General features: G+C 35.9%; 1 protein-coding gene across 1 annotated transcript in view; it reads right to left on the bottom strand.

The window, feature by feature from the left end:
* Positions 1 to 15,302, bottom strand: part of LOC148770834 (carotenoid 9,10(9',10')-cleavage dioxygenase-like) — a 33,084-nt gene extending 17,782 nt beyond the window's left edge. The window contains exons 1-3 of the mRNA XM_088818162.1: positions 15,132 to 15,302; positions 14,602 to 14,908; positions 14,427 to 14,491 (exon numbers count right to left, since the gene is read on the bottom strand). Coding sequence (XP_088674288.1) covers positions 14,427 to 14,491; positions 14,602 to 14,908; positions 15,132 to 15,278 — 519 coding nt within the window. The 5' untranslated portion in view covers positions 15,279 to 15,302. The remainder of the gene's footprint in view (positions 1 to 14,426; positions 14,492 to 14,601; positions 14,909 to 15,131) is intronic.
* Positions 15,303 to 20,567: the final 5,265 nt, after the last annotated feature.

Consider the following 20,567-nt stretch of genomic DNA (forward strand, 5'->3'; position numbering starts at 1 on the left):
ATATATATTCCTTGTTCATGGTCAACTTTTTGTCTTTCTTTTGACTTTTTTAATCATTCAATTATTTATCTCAAATAAAAAAAGTAGTGTTAATTCAACATTTCCTGCAAATCAAAGGTCTAAAGTGTAAATAATCCTCAGAACCCATAATATTGATTTTACAACCCAACTACCCCTTGAATAAAATATTTTTCTATATTATTAATTATTAATTAAGGTTTATTTGTATTCAACACCCCTATGTTAATTGCTAAGAAAAAAAGTCCTCACTAATTTACCAAACAACCCCTATAATTTATCTTTTTAAGCAAACTACCCCCATAAAGTAAAAATTAATAATATTAATTATTAAGTACACAATATGTATGACATTTTTTTTTCAAAAATGCCTAATAATATAAAGTACAAGATAAAATATATTTTCTTTAAAAGATAAATCTGTATTTTAACTCGAGTTTTCGCTAGTAAATTATAACGTTAATCACGTGGTTAATAATTACTATATAATGCCATTTGATACTAATTAACATTTGCAATATGCTAATTATCACGTGGTTAATAATTACTAAGTGCTCTTAAATAATACTCCATATGCATGCAATATTACCCGCCATGCAGATAATAATCATAAAACATCGTCTTAATTAGTCAAATCATCAATGAACTAATCATTCATTATTCCCCGACAATAGTTTTGCAAAATAAAATATTGTACTTAATCAGTGGATTAAGGACTTATTTGTGATAAGGACACAAGATCAAGATCTTAATAAAAAAAAAAAAAAAAATTAATTTTTTTTTAGTTTATTATTATTATTTTTGCATGAAAGCAAATTCGAATAATAATCTCAATTGTTAATTAATAATAATTACTGAAAAAGGAAATGGGGCCTCATACAAGACTCGTACTGTATAAATTTCTGCTATATTATTATATAGTATTTTTCACTGCAACTTGACCTAATAATTGCTTCAAAATATTATTTTGTATAAATAAATTGATTTTTTTTTAATAATTGTGGGTGGTTGTGAAATTCGTTAATTACAATTTTTTTGTTTTGTTTGTCTCTAATATCACGTTGAATATAATTTTAGCAGTTTAAAATGTTTTGTAAGGTAAATTATTTAATATTAATATGTATTTTCAATAAACAAATTAAATATGCAGTTTTAATATTATAGTCTTGTGGGGAGACAAATCTAAGGTATCAGATATTGTTTGATTTTTTCCGACTAGGCTGCGTCACTTTTTTTATTTATTTTTTTATTTTTCCCTTTTGATTCACCATTACATATTTTAATAATTAAATTTATTAATATCCATTTACATATGAGTGATATTCCTTCTTTCGTGATTTAAAAGTTATAAAAAGCATATTATTCCAAGCTTATTAATAGTATGATGCTTTATAGTCAATTCATGAATACTGCCATATAGGGTTGGGTGGGGAGAGTCGGTCGACTATCGGTCTAAAAATCGATCTATCCGACAAATCAATGTTACTCAAATTCGAAATTTAATGCCGACTCAATCTTTGTGGGTCGGTTGATGAGTATACCAACCACATAGTTTACTTACAAAAAATCTAAAATTTGGAGTAAAAGTATGCACACTCGGCTTAATGCCATTTGTTCAACATATAGTCATTTATTAGTTCAAAATAGTTAATAGCGATTCCAAAAAAAATTAATTTTGAAATTCAAACCAATTCCAAGCACACACATTCCAAAGTTCTCGTATAGAAGATTTATGCCATTTTTATTTTCTTTTTGATTTTGTAAAAAATTTACAATACTAAACTATATTGTTAATTTCGATATACACTTAGAAAACCACACATTTTTTTTTAATGTTATTAATATAGTTGTTATCGGTTAACCAACTTTTGATAATATTATAAACCATCAACCGACGCATTATAAATGGATTGGTTGAAGTTTTTGACGCGATCTAATGAGTTGGTTAAAAAAATTATTATCTGCCTAAAAATATGATTAATAATGAATCGATTGTTGAGAAAAAACCAATCATGTGCGAACCCTGCTCCCACACAGATATAAAACCTAATTGGAGGTGCAAAGAGTTAAATATGAAAAAGAAATTATAATATAAGTTACAAGACGGTTTTATTATTGCGACTGCCTTTGAATTTTTGCATATGATGGTGTCACATTTTCTGAATATATTAATTTAACCCCAAAATAAAATAATTGGGAGAATAAATGAATAAGAACAAAAATACTTACTATATATAATATATAGTTGAATTAACAAATGATTAGTGTGTCCCCCAATGATTCAGATAAGATTCGCTTTAATGCGACTGCTAATAATGTCATTACTACTTGCAGATATTCTTATTATTATATAATCTTAGTTTTAATGATTGTTGTATCTCAATTCTCAATTTAATTTATATTTAAATATTATATCCAAATAGGGAAACATTGAAAACGATAGGTTATTTGACAAACCCTAATCTTCTTTTTCAAGTTACTTGAATCATATATTATTACATAGTAAATTAAGGTAAGTTGGTGGTTTATACATGTCACAAGATTGAATATTAATTAACCAAAAGGCTAATTTAAGATTAATTAATAAAGACTGAGCCAGAATTAAGGAACTCGCAGTCAACAATATAGGTATACTCGGTAAACATACACTCTCTTATAATATTTTGCAAACTATACGAGAAACGTAAACCGCGCCAGAAGATTAGTTTTATGAATTGATTTATGGGTCTATTAGATATAACCCCCTTAAACAATCAAATAATAGGGGTAGACCCAAACTTAAATTTGCCATTTTGATAAAAACCCAAACTTTTCTAAATTACATAATTACCCTCAATCAAATCCCACAAATCCCGTTACTTTACCTTTTGAAATAATATCAAATCTCTCCCTATTTTCCCGTTAAAACACTATCACCACAAACCCACTATCAAAAAAACTGCAAAACCTCCCAAAACCAGAAATTTGCACGGCCGTGGATTGGCCATTTTTCAGCACTCCGACCAAGCCTCAGTAGGTACGTCGTCGCCACTCGCTGAATCACTATCATCCATCGATTTGTTGATATGTTTTGGCTAAATCGACTATCACGTTTGTGTAATTGAAGATCTGTTATAATCGCACACCGAATTCGAGCACTAAATCAGTGATATTGCAACAATTGATGGGCAGGACATCCACCAGAAGTCATATCGTTGTTAGCCGCAGTCGCCGTCATCGTCACTGCTCCAATCTAGGGTTACTCAAATCTAGGATTACTCAAATCTAGGGTTTTGATAATTCTTCGGCCCATAGTTGATTAACGAGATGCATAGTCGAATTACATCTGTATTAATGTACTATCCCATATCATTTAATAGACTATCACACTGGTATAATTTTAATATGGATCTCGTTAATCGACTATGGGCCGAAGAATCATCAAAACCCTAGATTTGAGAAGTGACGGCGGCGGATTTGTGTTGTAAAATTAATAGACTATCTCATATCTTTTAATAGACTATCCCATGTATCTAATTCGACTATGGGTTTAGTTAATTGACTATTGGAAAAATAATAATATATATGGAAACTGAATAATATGTTTGTTTGAAATACTAATCAATTAGGGTAATTTTTCTTATTATATGAAAACGATTAAGGTAAATAATAATATATATGAAAAAATAATAATATATATGGAAACTGAATAATATGTTTGTTTGAAATACTAATCAATTAGGGTAGTTTTCCTTATATCATGTAATAGACTATCTTATTGATCTAATTCGACTATGGATCTCGTTAATCGACTATGGATCCCGTATTATTCAACCACATAGTATATTAATAATTTCAATATAGTACATTAATCTGCTATGATAGTATATTACGGTTATAGTAGTGATATGAAATTGTGTTACAAACAATATACCACTGAAATGACAAAAACATTGAGAACAACACCAACGTAAAGTATTCCCACATAACCAATAAAATAGTACATTAATAATCTCATAATTTCAATCTAGGGTTTTGATAAAATACATAAAACACATCATAACACAATCAAACATAATACGTCGAGTTAAAAAATTCTAGTACATTAATAGTCTCATAATAGTATAATAAAATGATAATGGTAGTATCATACGGTATTCATAGTAGTATACTACTGTATTACAACGGTTTTACACTTAACCGAAGTTATCGAGCCATTACATCGTAAACACCTCTTTATAGCAACCAACCCACCAAACCTCAACAAAATCCGTACGAAATTCGCCATCGAAAAAACCTAAAATCATGAAACAAAATAAAAAATGCAGAATACTAAAAAATGATTAAACTGCAAATACATTTGAATGATAATACATTAATATCATCAAAAATAAACTTAAAATGCAAAATCCATACGCTAAATTAAAAAAGACTACGAACTATATTTTAATGTACTACCCAGCACACTTAAATCGGCTGTTATAAACAAATAAACCAACTATCGATCGGGATAAAAAACATGAACTCGACCACAACGGACAATTATTCCCATTATTGCATAAACCAACTACGAAGCTCATATAAAACAACTCTAGTCCGATCTGCGTGAACCATCATCTTCTAACTCTGTCAATCCTCTGCCAAACAAACATCATCCGCCAAAAATAACGATGTATATATGACGACGTAATTTTGTTAAAAAACGTTCTACTTAATAGAATCAAGTATCAACACAACTCTTACAAATGTCTAACCACCGTACACGACAATCCTGTACATACAACGAAAATAAAAGCGAAAAAAGACGCATTCATACCCGCTTGACGGTGAAGAAATCTTCAAAGGCGATTAAAATGATGGAACGCTGGATAAATCTTCAAAAAAAAATTGTACACGATTTGATAGACACGATTTGATAGAACGGCCAATGATCTCACGTAAATTTATTCCGTGATTTTAGAATCACGTATCAGCAAATCTCATATCACGTAGTTAAGGAAATAAATGTCGTTCAAAAATAAAACAGGGGTATTAAAGGAAAATTATATAATATATTTTGCCAAGTTGGCAAATTTGGGTGTATCTCAAAAAAAGAAAAATTAATTAAATCTACCTCATTAGAAAATATGAACAAGGGGGTTATCTCTAATAAACCCTTGATTTATTAATACAAATATATATATATCAAGTTGATCTATCAATTCCAAAAAAATAAGATCAAATTAAAGTTTGGGAAAATTATTTATTGTGAGATCTTGTGGTATGTAGAATTTCAACAAGTAGGACCATATTTATATATATGACCCTAGTGAAGAGCATCATCAATAAATAACAAGAGAAAATTGTTGATTTTATAAATAAAAACAATATATATATATATATATATATATATATATATATATATATATATATATATATATATATATATATATATATATATATATATATATATCCAACCAATAACTATTTAATTAGGACTATTAATTTTGTCAAACACTAGACACAAGGTGATATTAGCCTACATGCATGGTCTCTATAGCTCTAGGTATATATGTTCCTCTTGATGTTTACTCTTCTATTTGTAAATAATACCTAATGTTGACTTAATTCTTTCTAATAATTATAATTAATAAAAAAAACTCATATATATATATATATATATATATATATATATATATATATATATATATATATATATATGAAATGTTAATTTTATTATTATTATTATTATTATTATTATTATTATTAAATATACATTTGCCAAAAAAAAATTAAATATTTAGGGGTGAGGTTGAATTCGAGAAAGGCCGAAATATTTTAGGGTGAAGAGGGGTTCAATTATAAAATAATGATAGCTGAAGGGGGGTGAAATACAAATTACCGAAAATATATATGTCTGGAGGAGAAAATCTTGACATCTTAACAACAGCTGGCATCCCAAGTTGGCATGGCGGGAGTGGGGGTGACGTGTAATAGAGTGCACGGTCACATCTGTGCAACTTTTTATTTTTCTTCTTCTGATGGCGATATAGCCACGTCATTTTCGTAGGGCTGCTTTACGTACGGACACGTCTTGTCATTTTTTGGTTCGGTGCTACCTTGTGTTACCCTACCAAAACCCAGGACTGGGGAAGAAGAAGACGACGTAGAAACAAAGACACGAGCCTTTCCGGTTTTTATTTATTTATTTTTCAAATATTTTCTACAACACTCGCACGTGACTGTCACTCCAATCCACGTGACCCAACTTTTGGTGGTTTTTTTTTTTGGGATTTGCTTTTTACCGTTTGAAAATTGCTATTTACCGTTCAAAGACTCTCTCTCTCTCTATAAAAAATCGCTCTCAAGACGATTTCATCACAAATCATACTTAGTGGTGTGATATACGAACATAAATAAGTTCATCGGATGAAGATCTGGATAGCGGACACAACGAGGTAAAAATTCCGTCTTTTTGATCGAAAAAAATGGGCTAAACGTTTAAAAGCCCAACTCGGGCGCCCGACGGTGCAGTGCACGCCCATGTTGGGCGTGCAGTTGGCTCTTGCACGCCCATTACGGGCGTTTGTAGGCCAACTGCACGCCCAACATGGGCGTGCACTGCACCGTCGGGCGCCCGAGTTGGGCTTTTGGCTTTGAAACCTTTTTTTTTTTTTTTAAATCAATTTTTTTACGTTTTTTTCAGGACGATACGTCTACAATTGAAGTTGATCATACCGATTATTTTACCACTACTCAGTTGTTTGACTCGAAGGATGAGGTAGTGGTTTGGGTGAGGTTCGTTGCAAGAGGTCTTTTTGTGAAAATAGTAAAAAGAAGTTGTCCTAAAAAAAAGATTTTTCTGACTTGTGACCTATACGGGGAGAAACGATAATGTCCATCAACTAACCCAGACGCGCGCCCGAGAAGGACCGGTAGCAAAAAAATAAGCTGTGGTTTTCAAATTGTCGGAGAGCTACGATAGGATGATAGATGGGAGGTCAGAGTAGTATACGGGAAGCATAATCATGTTCCGATATACAAGTCCGGGCATGGGATGAGTGCATTGTCTCAGGAGGAGGCAAAGATCATTAGTGATCTGTCACAAAGTCATGTGCCGCCCAAGAAGATTTTGGCTAACTTGAGACAAAATGGTTTGGGTCTCGATGCTTATTCGAAACAAATATACAATGAGAAGGCGAAATTGAAAAGACTATCGAGGGGTGACCGTACAGTGATGCAACATTTGATTGGGTTGCTTGAGGAGCATAATTATTACAAGTGGTTCCGTACTGATGAAACAACACATGCAGTTACTGATTTGATGTGGGCTCACCCTCAATCTGTCGAATTGTTAAGTAAGTTTCCGTACGTTATACTACTTGACAGTACTTACAAAACCAATCAGTACAAATTGCCTTTATTGGAGATTGTTGGTGTTACTCCTGTCGGGAAAAAATTTACTGGTGCAGTCGCATTTTTGCGCCATGAAAATGAAGACCATTACACATGGGTGTTGCAAAAGCTGAATAGACTTTTCCCCCCTCAGACTCTACCTAGTGCCATCGTGACTGATCGAGAGTTAGGGCTCATAAAGGCGCTAGAGAATGTATTTCCGACCGTACCTCATCTCTTATGTCTTTGGCACATTAACATGAATGTGGGGCGTCGTGCTTCAAGATGTCTCGGCAATAGTAGGCGTCGTGGCACGGCTTTTGTACTGGGTACGTGGCAAACTTTGGTAAAATCAGTGTGTGAAGAAGATTTCGCCAGGAATTACACAGCTTTGATAGACGAGTACGCGAATTATCCAGATTTGATTGAGTATCTCCAAGACACTTGGCTCGTATACAAAGAGAAATTTGTAAAAGCATGGACAGATCTAATTTTCCATTTGGGTAATACATCGACAAGCAGGTATTTATTTATAAGTGGTTACAAGCCCGTACTCTCTAGTAGTGAGACACAATCATCGTCGTCGGGGCCCGACCAAGTACACTTCGCGTGCGACCGTAATTTAACCATATATCGACCCTGTTAAAGATATATTCATATATAAGTATACCACAATCAAGTGTAAATATTATAAACAAAATTTATTAATATTAATAAGTATTACCTTTCCCTCCCAAATGTCGTAGGCAATATGTGCTCCAAAACTCGGAATCAAGTGAGCGTATTTAGGTCCACCGGGTGTCTCACCAGTCAACATCCAAGGTCGAGAATGAAGTTTTTTTCTCGGAGCGGTGTGGGACCTCGAGACAGGATTAGAACCACCGAAAGTACCACCCATCGGGATAGGAGGCGGAGTCGGAGTCGGAGTCGGAACATGCTCGTAATCGTCATCGGATGGAAAATCCGGCACCGGAAACTGATACTTCTGCTGAAAGCGTAGTTGTGGATCGTACTCGTACTCCTGCGGATGCATATACCATGGGTGCATCCATCTCCTGCTCGGCTTCTGTCTCTGTCTCCTCCTCAATCATCGTACGTGGGGGTACAAAAGCACCAGTGCGTTCCCCACGATGTTTAGAACTGGTAACATTTCTATTATGTGTCCTTCCCTCCCGTTCCGTAGTAGTCTCCTCCACCGGATCTGCAGGAGGACGAATCAGGTGTCCTTTCCTTTTTCCCAGTCCGAATTTTTTCGCCCAATTAGACATCCTGTAAACATAAAATTATTATAATTTCATTGAATTAACTAAATTATATTAAATTTACTAACTTATTTTAATTCAGAAAAAAAAATTATTTTAAATCAGAAAAAAAAAAAAAAAAATTAAATCGAACGCCCGGTTTGGGCTTTTCCCGGCCGAACCGACGCCTGGACCGGGCGCCGGTTCGCCCGGGAAAAGCCCAAACCGGGCGTCCAAAAAGTGAGTACACGCCCAAGTCGGGCGCCGGTCGCCTGAACGGACGCCCACTTTGGGCGTCTGTTCAGGCAGCCGACGCCCGACTTGGGCGTTCGTGCATTATTTTCAAAAATTTTAAAAGCCCTACAAATCGATTTGTAGGGCTTTTAAACATGAAATTGGTTGCAAAATCGAGTTACCTATTGCATATAACACATGTAGGTGTTGAAATTACCTGAAAAAATCGAAGTCCAAGCCCTGAAATTGGTTGAATTCGATGTTTTTCGAAAAAAAAAAATTCTGAAAATTTTGGAATGTGGTGGTTTTGGAGAGATTTTCGAATTTTAGGGATTTTAGAGAGATAAACTGTTTTTTGCTTTGAACGGTAAATAGCAATTGTTAAACCGTAAAGAGCATTTTCCTTTTTTTTTTATATATATATATCGATCGAGTCCAAACTCATAATCAAAGATTTGAGCCCAATTACAATCAAAATCATAATTGAATTAAACTAGCATATAAGTACAGTACAGTAGAACCTCCATAAATTAATACTCAATAAATTAATAATCTCGCTTAAATAATAATTTATTCCATCCCGAGTTGGTGAAAATGTATTAAATTATTAACTCGATAATTTAATATTTCGCTAAATTCATAGAATTTTGCTGGTGCCGGCTATATTAATTTATAGAGCTAGGTTTAACTGTAACTTAATTATTATTAGATGTAATTAATTCATTCTTTAATCACCTTTTACGATTTTCTTTTTGAAGATTCTGGTTATCGATCTTCTCAGAACTGTGGCTAACTTAAGCATCAGAGCGTTTTCGAATCGAAGGGAGTACAAGCATATAATAAAATTTTAAAAGTTTTCAATGCATACACTCGGTATGTATATCATTATGTATGTATTATGTATATGTGTATGTGTGTGTGTATATATATTTGGAGATGATGATTGATGAGTATCTATCTAAATATGACTATTGAATAAATCTTTTGAGAAATCATACATTCAAAAGGTGAAAAAGCACACCCATATGTAGCAGTGGTACCTCAAAAAGATTCCGGGGCCATCAACTTTGTAAAAGACAAAAAGCATTTAATTATTACCCCCTTTATTGTCCTAATAAATACAATAAAAAATAAAAATAAAATGATTTTTTTTAATTTAATTTTGTAAAATTTTCACCCCGAAAGTATTGGTTGGAAATGCAAGATGGATGATGAATGATAGTAACTGGGACAAAGATGTAGTTGTCAGCAAGTCTTCAGCTGATGCAATTGGCCTATGAAAGTCTATTTGTCGGATGGTAAAATTGTAATTTATTAATAAAATTAAGAAAATAAATAAATAAATTATTACTAGTAGAAAAGACATAAAAATCACGGCCATGTGAGACGACCCTAAACCTAAATACTCACCGTCTATGAGATGCTACACAAAATGAGATACACCAGTGAAAGAGTTTATCTGATTTTACACACAGTAACAAACACTCTTGTGTGTTTGTGTTTAGTATATTTCACCGCGTTTAGAATCACTCGATGCATTTTACAGAGTGTCTACGAAATCCTTTCGCACTTGGCGGTGCAAAAAAGAAATCGGAGACAATAGCTATCTACGAATGTCACTAGAATCTGATTAATTATTATGATTTGAAATATATTAAGGTGGTGTTTGCAAATGATTATTTAAAAGCAGAAGTTAGTGATTGTGATTTAAGTTAGTTTTAAGTGCTTATTTCTAAAAGTTGGAGGTGTTTGCAAATATTTCGGAAAATGAACTAAAATTGAAAAAGCAGGGTTATGGGTGCTTTTAAAAAAATAGCTTAAAGCAGATTATTTTAAGAGAAACAAAAGCAAAAGTTGATTTTGCAAACACCTAAAAACAGATTATGAGGAAAAAAAACCACATAATCACTTTCAAAATGTATTTGCAAACACCACCTAAATGGGGGGAGTTACAGTTTGCACCGATTTCACATTTGGTCTCCCATGTTCACAAACACCACATTTGGCCCTCATGTTCTAAGAATTTAACACTTTTGATTATTTTCATGAATATACCGTTAATCCGTTAGTCAAGGTAATGATGAGCACATGCTCGATTCCGTTAATTTTAACGGAAAATTGAAAGAAATGACTTAAAGTGTTTAAAATTGAGAGAAATGACTAAATTGTCCAGAGTACGGGTGAGGTAGGGTAGGGTGGGGTGGGGTGGGTGGTAGGGTGGTGGGGGTGGGCGGGCAATAGCTCCAATATGGTGAACAATCAAAACACATATACAGTAATTAATAATAGCATGAGGACCACAAATGTCAATTTAAGCAGTAATGTGTTTCTTTTGCAGTCAATAACTGCAGTGGTTGCCCCATTTTAACTCTTTGATTGAGACTTAAAAAGGGGTTTTTGCAAAAGCTTATTTAAAAGCAAAAGTTAAACATTGAAAATTAAGTTGGAGGTTTCCGCAAATTAGCTGAAAAATCAACTAAAATAGAATAAGAATGTTAAAACAGCTTTTTTTTTTTTTTTTTTTTTTTTTTTGAGTAAATTCAAGTCCATTATAAAGGAAAGTAGGGGAGGGGGGGACTCGAACCCTAGACATTTACTCTATTGGTAAAGACTAGGTACCAACTCTCCTAATGAGGGTTGGTTAAAACAGCTTATTCTAAGATAAGCAAAAACAAAAGCTTATTTTGCAAACACCTAAAAACAGATTATGTGCAGAAAAAAACTCATAATCTATTTCTAAAAGTTTTTGCAAACACCAACTTAGACTGGTTAAGGGAGTTATGTGCTTATATTAAACGTACGGGGGGCATGTACACAAAGTTTAAACCTTAGGGGGTTTAAATGTTATTTATCCTAATGTTTTTGTGTCCTTTAAAAGGCCCAATCTCGATGAAAGGCCCTAATTGAGATTATAAGATGAACAGGGCCCAAAACTCCATGATCGGCCCATGTTTAATGAAGTCGTTCAAAGAGAGAATATTCTTTCAACTAATCATTTTCTTTTTTTGGGAAATGTGGGATACCCCTAGTTTTGAAAATATATATGGATAGGTCTTATGTATTTTTCTTCCCTAGTCAAAAATCCAAATTTCAATTTTAATTTGACAGACCCCTGGAAAAATTAAAATACCTATTTTACCCTTTTAGTTACAATTCAAACCCTAACCCACCCTTTATTTTTCCACAAATTTTGTCAGCCGTATTTCTCATTCTTCTGCCTCCCTCTTTCTTCTTTCTCTCTCCAACTCACTTTCTCTCTCTAACTCTTCTTTCTCTCTCCTTTTCCCTCTCTCTTTCTTCTTTCTCTCTCTAACTCACTATCTCTCTTCGGCACACAACTCTCTGCGGCTACCTCTACTCCCCACCGCCTTGCGCCGCCCATCGCCGTTGCTTCCTCCCAACTCATTGCGCCGCCGACGTTGCTCTCCCACAGCCTTGCGCCGCCGCCGCCGCTGCTCCTCCCACAGCCTTGTGCCGCCACCACTTTTCGCGTGCTCGACGCCAATCGCCGCCTTGAATCACCCGTCCAAATCGAATATACTCGGTGATGCCAAAAACATGATGGATGAGGGTTTGTTTGTTTTAAATTCGTTTTAAATCTCTTTCTACTTCCGTTTGAAGAAATGGTTTTTACGTTATTGTTTTACTTTTTATTTTTATTTTTTTTAGGGATGGCTCAAACCAGATCTATTATTTCTTATAAAAAAAAAAAACACAGATCTACTATGTTTTTCAAGATCTGTGAATAATTAATATTAAAATCTTTTTCGTTGCAATAACTTGATTTTTTATTTTGTTTGATTCTTATCTTGTTCATTTTTGTTATAATCGTAATTTATTTTTTTGTATTTATTTAAAAATGATCCGAAATACCTCAAATTTGAGAGCTTTGTTTGTCTGTAGTAGAAACTTAATCAGTAGTGGTTACTTAGATGGGTGATTTGGTTCAGGCTACATATAACTGACTATAGTTTGTAGTATACTATATGTAGTCATATGCAGTCATATGCAGTCATGGCTACATATAACTATACATGACTATAGAATTTGTAGTATACTATAGTCATTTGTAGTCGATTTCAGTATGGTAAATTTATCAAAAAAAAAAAAAACCAATATTTTTTTGTATTTTTTCGTGTAATAAAATGAATTGCTTGATGAATTGTTTTCCTTGAGTTGGGTGGCGGAGTAGAACGATTGTGGGAGATTTTTATTTTATTTTTGTTTATATATTTAGTGCATTTATAAGATGAAAATTACCTAGTCATATATAGTCACATGTAGTAACAAGAAGGAACATAACTACATGTGACTATAGTTGACTATATAGTCAAATGTAGTCATGTATAGTCACATGTAGTAACAAGAAGGAACATAACTACATGTGACTATAGTTGACCATATGGGGTTATAGTTCACTAAAGTAAATGTGTCAAAAGAAATACTTTTCATTGTTTTTGCATTTTAAAAAATTTCACGTAATTCGCTTGTTCCATTTTTGTTCTTCGTTTTCTTTAAGTCGTATTTTTTTCTCACAGATTTTGCTATTTGTATAACTTGCAGAGAATAATATGCAGAGAAGTGTCATGTGAAGTTACATTGATGCTACAGTACTCCTAATTAAACTAAGAAAATACTAAAAAGGAAAAAAACGAGTTAGAGCCTGATTCTAGTAGATCTTTTAATTTTGGGAATAAACCAATTTACGGAATCTTAATAGAATTTTTCTATGATTTGATATTAATTTTCTAAAACTTGCCTAAAATAGCAAAAACGCAACTTTTAGGAGTCTAAACTCAAAAATCCTTATTTTTCCATAATTTCTTTCGATATCTCCACCAATGCCCATTAATAACTCTTCATCGAATTAAATAGTTATTTTACAATGCGAATCCAATTTAACATTCCTTATCAATAATATAAACCACAAGATTTAATTTGCCCCCTCCAAAAATAAATTAGTCCTTCCATTGCAAACAAGCTAGGTGGCTTTGTCCGATCCCCCTGGATCCATAAATATTTTACACAAATTAAAATGTGTGCGATATTTATACATGAAAAAATATCGGATCTATATTTCATCAGATTTAGCATCTAGAAGACTGGGTGAATCGAAAACGGCATGAAAGCTCCATGAAATCCATAAGGCACTCTGCATGGAAGTGTGATTTTGGCAACCGGTTCACTTGAAATTTTTTTTGCATCAACTATGTACACCTGATAATATATTACATGAACATAATAAAATATAAAAAAATAAATGTCACGTACAATATATCGTAAATATCAAACGCAACGAGAAATTGACGAGAAACCTGAGAAATATTGGTGGTCTCGTTATGTACGAAAGTGATGATCCAATCATCGTCTTCTTCAACATTATCTCCATTTTTTGCAACAAATGCAGATCCCGTGCAGAATGTGTTTTCTGGAAACATATGGTACTCTACCTTCGTAAATTCGTCTCCATCTTTCGTGCCCTAATTAATTTTAAGCTACATATATTAGTAGAGAGAGAGAGAGAGAGAGAGATCTAGAGAGAGAGAGAGAGAGAGAGAGATCTAGAGAGAGAATATATACCTCAGCAAGATTGAGATTTTTCTCTTCTATAAATAGTTTGGCCAGCCCATTATATTTAGACATACCTATATTTGTGCAAGTATTTGAAGTAAAACAATAGTACGTATGTATGTATGTATGTATGTATGTATGTATGTATGTATGTATGTATGTATGTATGTATGTATGTATATACCTGCAGTCGAACTTACAGCGGAATCAACAACCTGAGTGTATCCGTATTTATTCTTGATCCCGGTAAATTTCTCATTGATAAATGGGAAATCGAGCGCAAAATCAGTTCCTGTGAGATAACTCTTATTTTCGACTATTCCGGTTTTCATGTTCAGTCTCCAAACAAAAGGACGAGCAAAAAGAAAACCCTCGTCTTTTTTCGATGAATTTAAATGTTTAAATCCTCTTGAAAACCAATCAAATTTGTCGTTCCCCAACTCCGGTCCTGGAATGATCGATTCCTCCGCTCTACATGCCATTATCACCACCTAATCATCATAGACGATTATATATAATTATATAATTGAAAAATAAAAACATCGACTAAAAAAAACATCGAAAAAGAAAACCAAGGATGATTTATATTAGTAGAAGGGGTAATTTAGTCCAAAAAATATAAATTAGATCATAAAATACTGTTGCATGTCATAGTTTAGGGTGGTGTTTGAAGGTAATTAATTTATTCATTAATTTAACTAATTAATTAATTACCTGGTCACCTTCTTCGTAACAATTGATGATGTGAAATACGCAACACGGATCGACTTCGAACCAACGCATAGAATCAGCATCTCCGTAACGAGGCATAACTCCAATTCTTGCATATTTTTCCTTTTCAAATTTTATCAACCTACACATTTTTTTCTTTTTTAATTTAAATATTTTCATCCAAACGTAAAACCGAACAAACCGATATATATATATATATATATATATATATATATATATATATATATATATATATATATATATATATATATATATATATATATATATATATTAATTAAAAAAATTCAAAAAAAAAAAAAGTCAACGCCAGAATCTGGCCGAAAAAAAAAACATTTCAGAAATAAAAATATTTTCTGAAAAAAACAAATTGGGGGTTAATGTGATATATTTGTTTAAATCCGAGGTCAATGTGTAATATTAAGGAAGTTAAAGCATAATGGGTGGAATTGATAAGAATTATATTATGGAGGGTATTTTTAGACTAAAGACATGGAGATGAGTTTAATTGAGAGACTGTTTTTTCTGTGGACAAAATGCATTTAAGCTCCATGTGATAAACCTTTTTGCCATTCGCACTAAATTTAATGATTGGCGTTTAAGCAAAATCTTTGCTATTTTGATGATTTTTTTTTTTTGATTATTTATTGAGTAAAAAGCAGATTACCCCCTAAACTATGGCCCGTTTTGCACTTTGCATCCCAAACAAAATTTTTTTGCATGTTTTTGCCTAAACTCGTTAATTCGTTGTACGGTGCCCCCTAAACTGAAATTTCCGGCAATTTCGATCGGAATGTTAAAACACGTGTGTTGCACGTGATATTTGCAGGGGTAAATTCGTCCCTTCACTTATATTTTATATATTAACTATGAATTAATCATTAAAAAAAATAAAAATAAAAAAAAATCAGAAAACAAAAAAAAAAAAAAAAAAAATCATCTTCATATCCCGTCGCCCACCACCCCTTCGAAACCCATCCCCAGCCAGAAAATCTTTCTTCCATCTGCCGCCGATTCGATCCGGCTCCATTCTTGTCATTCTCTCTATTCGTCACCATCTATTTTTTTGACGTTTTTCTTTATAGGTTTGATCCATGGATGTGAGAAATAGGTCGAAATCTTTGGCCCAATTGTTTCGGGGGAGAATGCTTCTCCGATTAAAAATTTGGGGGATTTCGGTATTTTTTGGGCTTGTTTTGATTGTAGTGAAATCTTGGGTGTCTCTTTAATGGTTTGATTTTACAGTTGTTGAAGAGATTGTAGGCGGGCAACGAGCTTCTTTCCAATTGGCGACTGAAATCGAAGGTGAAAGCGGTCGGCGTCGTCGAGTTCTTGCTAAGTATTCGTTGCAAAGCTTATTGCTGCTTTGGATGTTCCTGGTTATTCTTCCCTGCTCCGCCGTGGAAGTGTTGGAAGAAGGCGGAGATACGGGTAGGGATGAAAGAGGCTGTGCTGGGTTTCTTCGATGAATTTTCTCGACCCATTTTCGCGTCCGTAAATCTACTCCTTCAGTTGTGTGTGAGAAAGATGAATTTTCACAGGGAAGAAAATCTGCGTATTAAATGGAGGATGAAGGATTGCGTTGGGAGAGAAGAAGGGGAATAAAGAATACGAGTGAATTGACAAGTTTGCCCCTCTCAAACTCACGTGATTTGCACATATCTACTATTCCGGTGGAAATCACCGGAAAATACCATTTTTAGGGCAACGTGCAACAAAAACACAAGTTTAAGTAAAAACGTGCAAAAAAAAATCATTTGAGGAGCAAAGCGCAAAACGGACATTAGATTAGGGGGCAAACTGCTTTTTACTCTTATTTTTAATTAATTTCAATATTTTAATTCATATTTGTTTGTTTATGGGAGAAAAAACAGCCAACTAAAAACTTAAACCTGTAAGCAAATTCCGACGCCATTGTTACACATGTAAGATCCCAGAAAGTTCATATTTGCGGCAACCCCAATGCATGGCAAACCCTAATACGTCATCACACATATACAATCAGATTCTGTACGTATCTATCTTCTTCCTCCAATTTCAGTTCCTGCGTTTCAAATTCAACCAAGGTAATAAATTAAATTAAATTAAATTCTCTTTTTTTTCCAATTTTAATTCTTGATTCTGCCCTTCAATTTTTTTTATGTTATAATTAATTGTTGTTTGTTGTTTAATTAATCCTCGTTGATATACCTAAATGGGCCGGCCCAATGGGCCCTCAAATATATCTACTAATTAGGCCCACTACACGAAAGCCCAAATACCTTCAAAGTAAGGCTTGGGCCCAACAAAGTAAGCCCAATCCAATCACAGAGATATAAATAGGTGTTTTACTCATTTGTAAAGGTACGTTCTAATTATCACAATCAACTTCGAGTTTATTCTCTCTACTATCTCTACGATCCGTACATCTGACTTGAGCGTCGGAGGGGTTTCCGCCGGATCAACCCCCGGCTTAGTTCACGTGTGCTCTTTTCGCAGGGACCTCAGGATCATCAAGTTATCAAGCTACTGATCCGCTTTGCTCTCCCAGCTCGTTTTCTATACTACCCTAGGTGAGCTATATTTTAGCATCATCATTTTGGCGCCGTCTGTGGGAACGATGCAAACCAGATCACGTAGCCAACAAGATCCTCCTGAGGCGTCAGCTCGGAGAGAAAATGACACGGCTAATAACCTTCCCGTCCGTGGAGGATCTGGCATACCACCTCCTCCACGCACCGCGGAACCACTTCCCCCACGTGCCGCGGAGCCAGCTCCTCCACGTGTGGCAGATCCACCTCGCGAGGTTCAGGTGATCCCTCATCGGGATCCACCACTCGCCGATCCACCACTCCCTGCTCCTCGAACGGTTCAAATAACCGAGGACGCGCTCCAACGCATGATAGCAGAAGCCTCAACTCGCGCCGCCATGGAGGCTGTAACTCAATGTATCGCCACGATGGGAGCAAACGCTCCCAATGCGATACCAGCACCAGCTCCACCTGTAGCGCCACTTGTGGCCCCACCGCCAATCCAGAATCAAATAAGTGTCTCCTCCTCTACCTCGGACCCACGGTCCCGAGTGCAGCTATCTACAAATCACAGAGGGGCACAGCCCAGACAACAGCGTCGACGCTCACCCCCACGGGGGAATGCATCACCACAGAGAGTCCCTCTCTTTAATGAGGGAGAAGGCGAGGTAAACAGCAGAATGTCTCGTCAAAATCTCTTCCCCCAACCAAATAATCTAATGGGTGAAAGAATGCCTGTCCCAACAAGACGCAGTCCCTTCACCATAGACATTCTCAACGAGGTATTACCTCAAGGAGTAAAGATCTCGGGGTTACCTCAATTTGAAGGGACCACTGACCCGCAGGAGCACATAGAGAAATTCAGCGCCATGGCGGATTTATATGGCCCGACGGATGCTGCGATGTGCAAAATGTTCCGCACCACTCTCTCCAAGAGGGCAATGAATTGGTTCAACTCTCTACCCATGGGGTCGATAGACACCTTCGCTCGGTTGTCGACCCGGTTCACCAACCAATTCGCCATCAACAAACAATATGCCAAGACCCCAGCTCATCTTTTCTCTATAGTACAGAGAGATAACGAAACACTTCGCAACTACATTAAGCGTTTCGTAGAAGCCGTCCATGAGGTCCCCAGTGTAGGGCAAGACATGCTCTCCGGGATTATGCAACAGAACTTGAAACCGGGTAGATTCAAGGAATCTATTGCCGGAAAACCCCCAGGCAACTTAGAGGAGTTACTGAATCGAGCCGAAAAATACGTCCGGATAGAGGAAGCCTCTACCCATGCCCCTCCTAAAAGGAAAAGGGAAGATGACCGTCAAGACAATAGGAGGCGCGATGATCGACGTCCACCACTTCCACCTCAAGGCCAACCCTCTTCCTCCTACAATAGGTTCACTCCGCTAAACACTCGCCTCACGGAAATCCTTCACGTGATAGAACAGAAAGGTTTAGCAGAGCCTCCACGTCCTATGCAGCCAAACGCAAAGCGAGAAAAGTCGGATCGTTATTGTCGATTCCACAAGGACAGAGGGCATACTACGGAGGAATGTGCACAACTCAAAATGGCGATCGAGAGGCTGATCAAACAAGGTCATTTAGGCGAATACATTGATAAGCCTCGAAATAAGCGCCGTGATGATCATCCACGTCGAGATAATAATCGAGATCAACAGCAAAGGCGAGAGGATGGGGGTCACCGACGTGACCTAGATAACAATGATAACCAGCCCACCCGGGGAATCATCTCCTTTATCTCCGGAGGACCGGCGGGGGGCGATTCAAAAAATGCAAGACGCACACTCGCTCGATCAGCGCGCATGAATCAAGAACGCGCTTCTCCATCCGAACGCATATATCAAATACGAAGACCTGATCCCAGCATAGTCTTCAACTCCTCCGACCTCGAGGGTCCAGATGAAGACCATGTCGATGCATTGGTAGTAACAACAACGGTGGCCAACTTTTTGGTTAAGAAGATATTAGTGGACGGTGGGAGCTCAGCTGACATCATGTACCTCCACGCTTTTAAGCAGCTGGGCATAGATAATGCCCCTTTTAGTCCCATCTCCACACCCCTGAAAGGGTTCACAGGAGAAGGCATTTTGTCCATGGGAGAAGTGGAGCTGCCTGTTTCTTTGGGGGAAGACCCCTGTCGAATCACAAAACTAATCAAGTTCCTCGTCGTCGACAGGCCATCACCCTACAACATTATTCTGGGGAGGCCAGCCATCCACACATTCAAGTCAGTACCTTCCTCCTACCATCAGAAGTGGAAGTTCCCTACTCCCTATGGAATGGGAGAAGTGCTTGGAGATAGACGTCTCGCTCGAGAATGCTATGCAAGGGCCCTATGAGAACCCTCAAAGAAGCCTAAACCGCCCGAAAAGGGAGACGATACCCAAAAATCCGACAAACGGAAGTGGGTCAATGCGATCATTGAGGACAGTAAAAAAATCCTCATCAGTGTACCAGACGATAGCATCAAGCTAGCGGTTGTCGAAGAGCTTAAGCTCATAGAGCTCACACCTGGAGATGAATCCAAACTCCTACGCATCGGATCCGATTTAGATCCTGAGACGGAGCAGCAGCTAATCAACTTCCTGCGACACAATGGAGATGTGTTCGCATGGAAAGCCCAAGATTTGTCGGGCATTCCCCCTCAGGTAGCCCTACATCGGCTTAACGTAGACAAGAGGATGAAGCCAGTCAAACAGAGGAAACGAACGTTTGGACCCGAACGCAACAAGCATATCAAGGTAGAAGTGGCTAAACTTCTAGAGGCGGGTCATATTCGACCAGTTCAGTATCCTGAATGGTTGTCGAACGTAGTGCTCGTTCCCAAGCCCGGAGGAAAATGGAGATTATGCGTAGACTTCACTGACCTCAACAAAGCCTGTCCTAAGGA

Source organism: Erythranthe guttata, chromosome 5 (assembly GCF_056151865.1).
Source record: "Erythranthe guttata isolate IM_541 chromosome 5, IM_541, whole genome shotgun sequence".
NCBI lineage: Eukaryota > Viridiplantae > Streptophyta > Magnoliopsida > Lamiales > Phrymaceae > Erythranthe > Erythranthe guttata.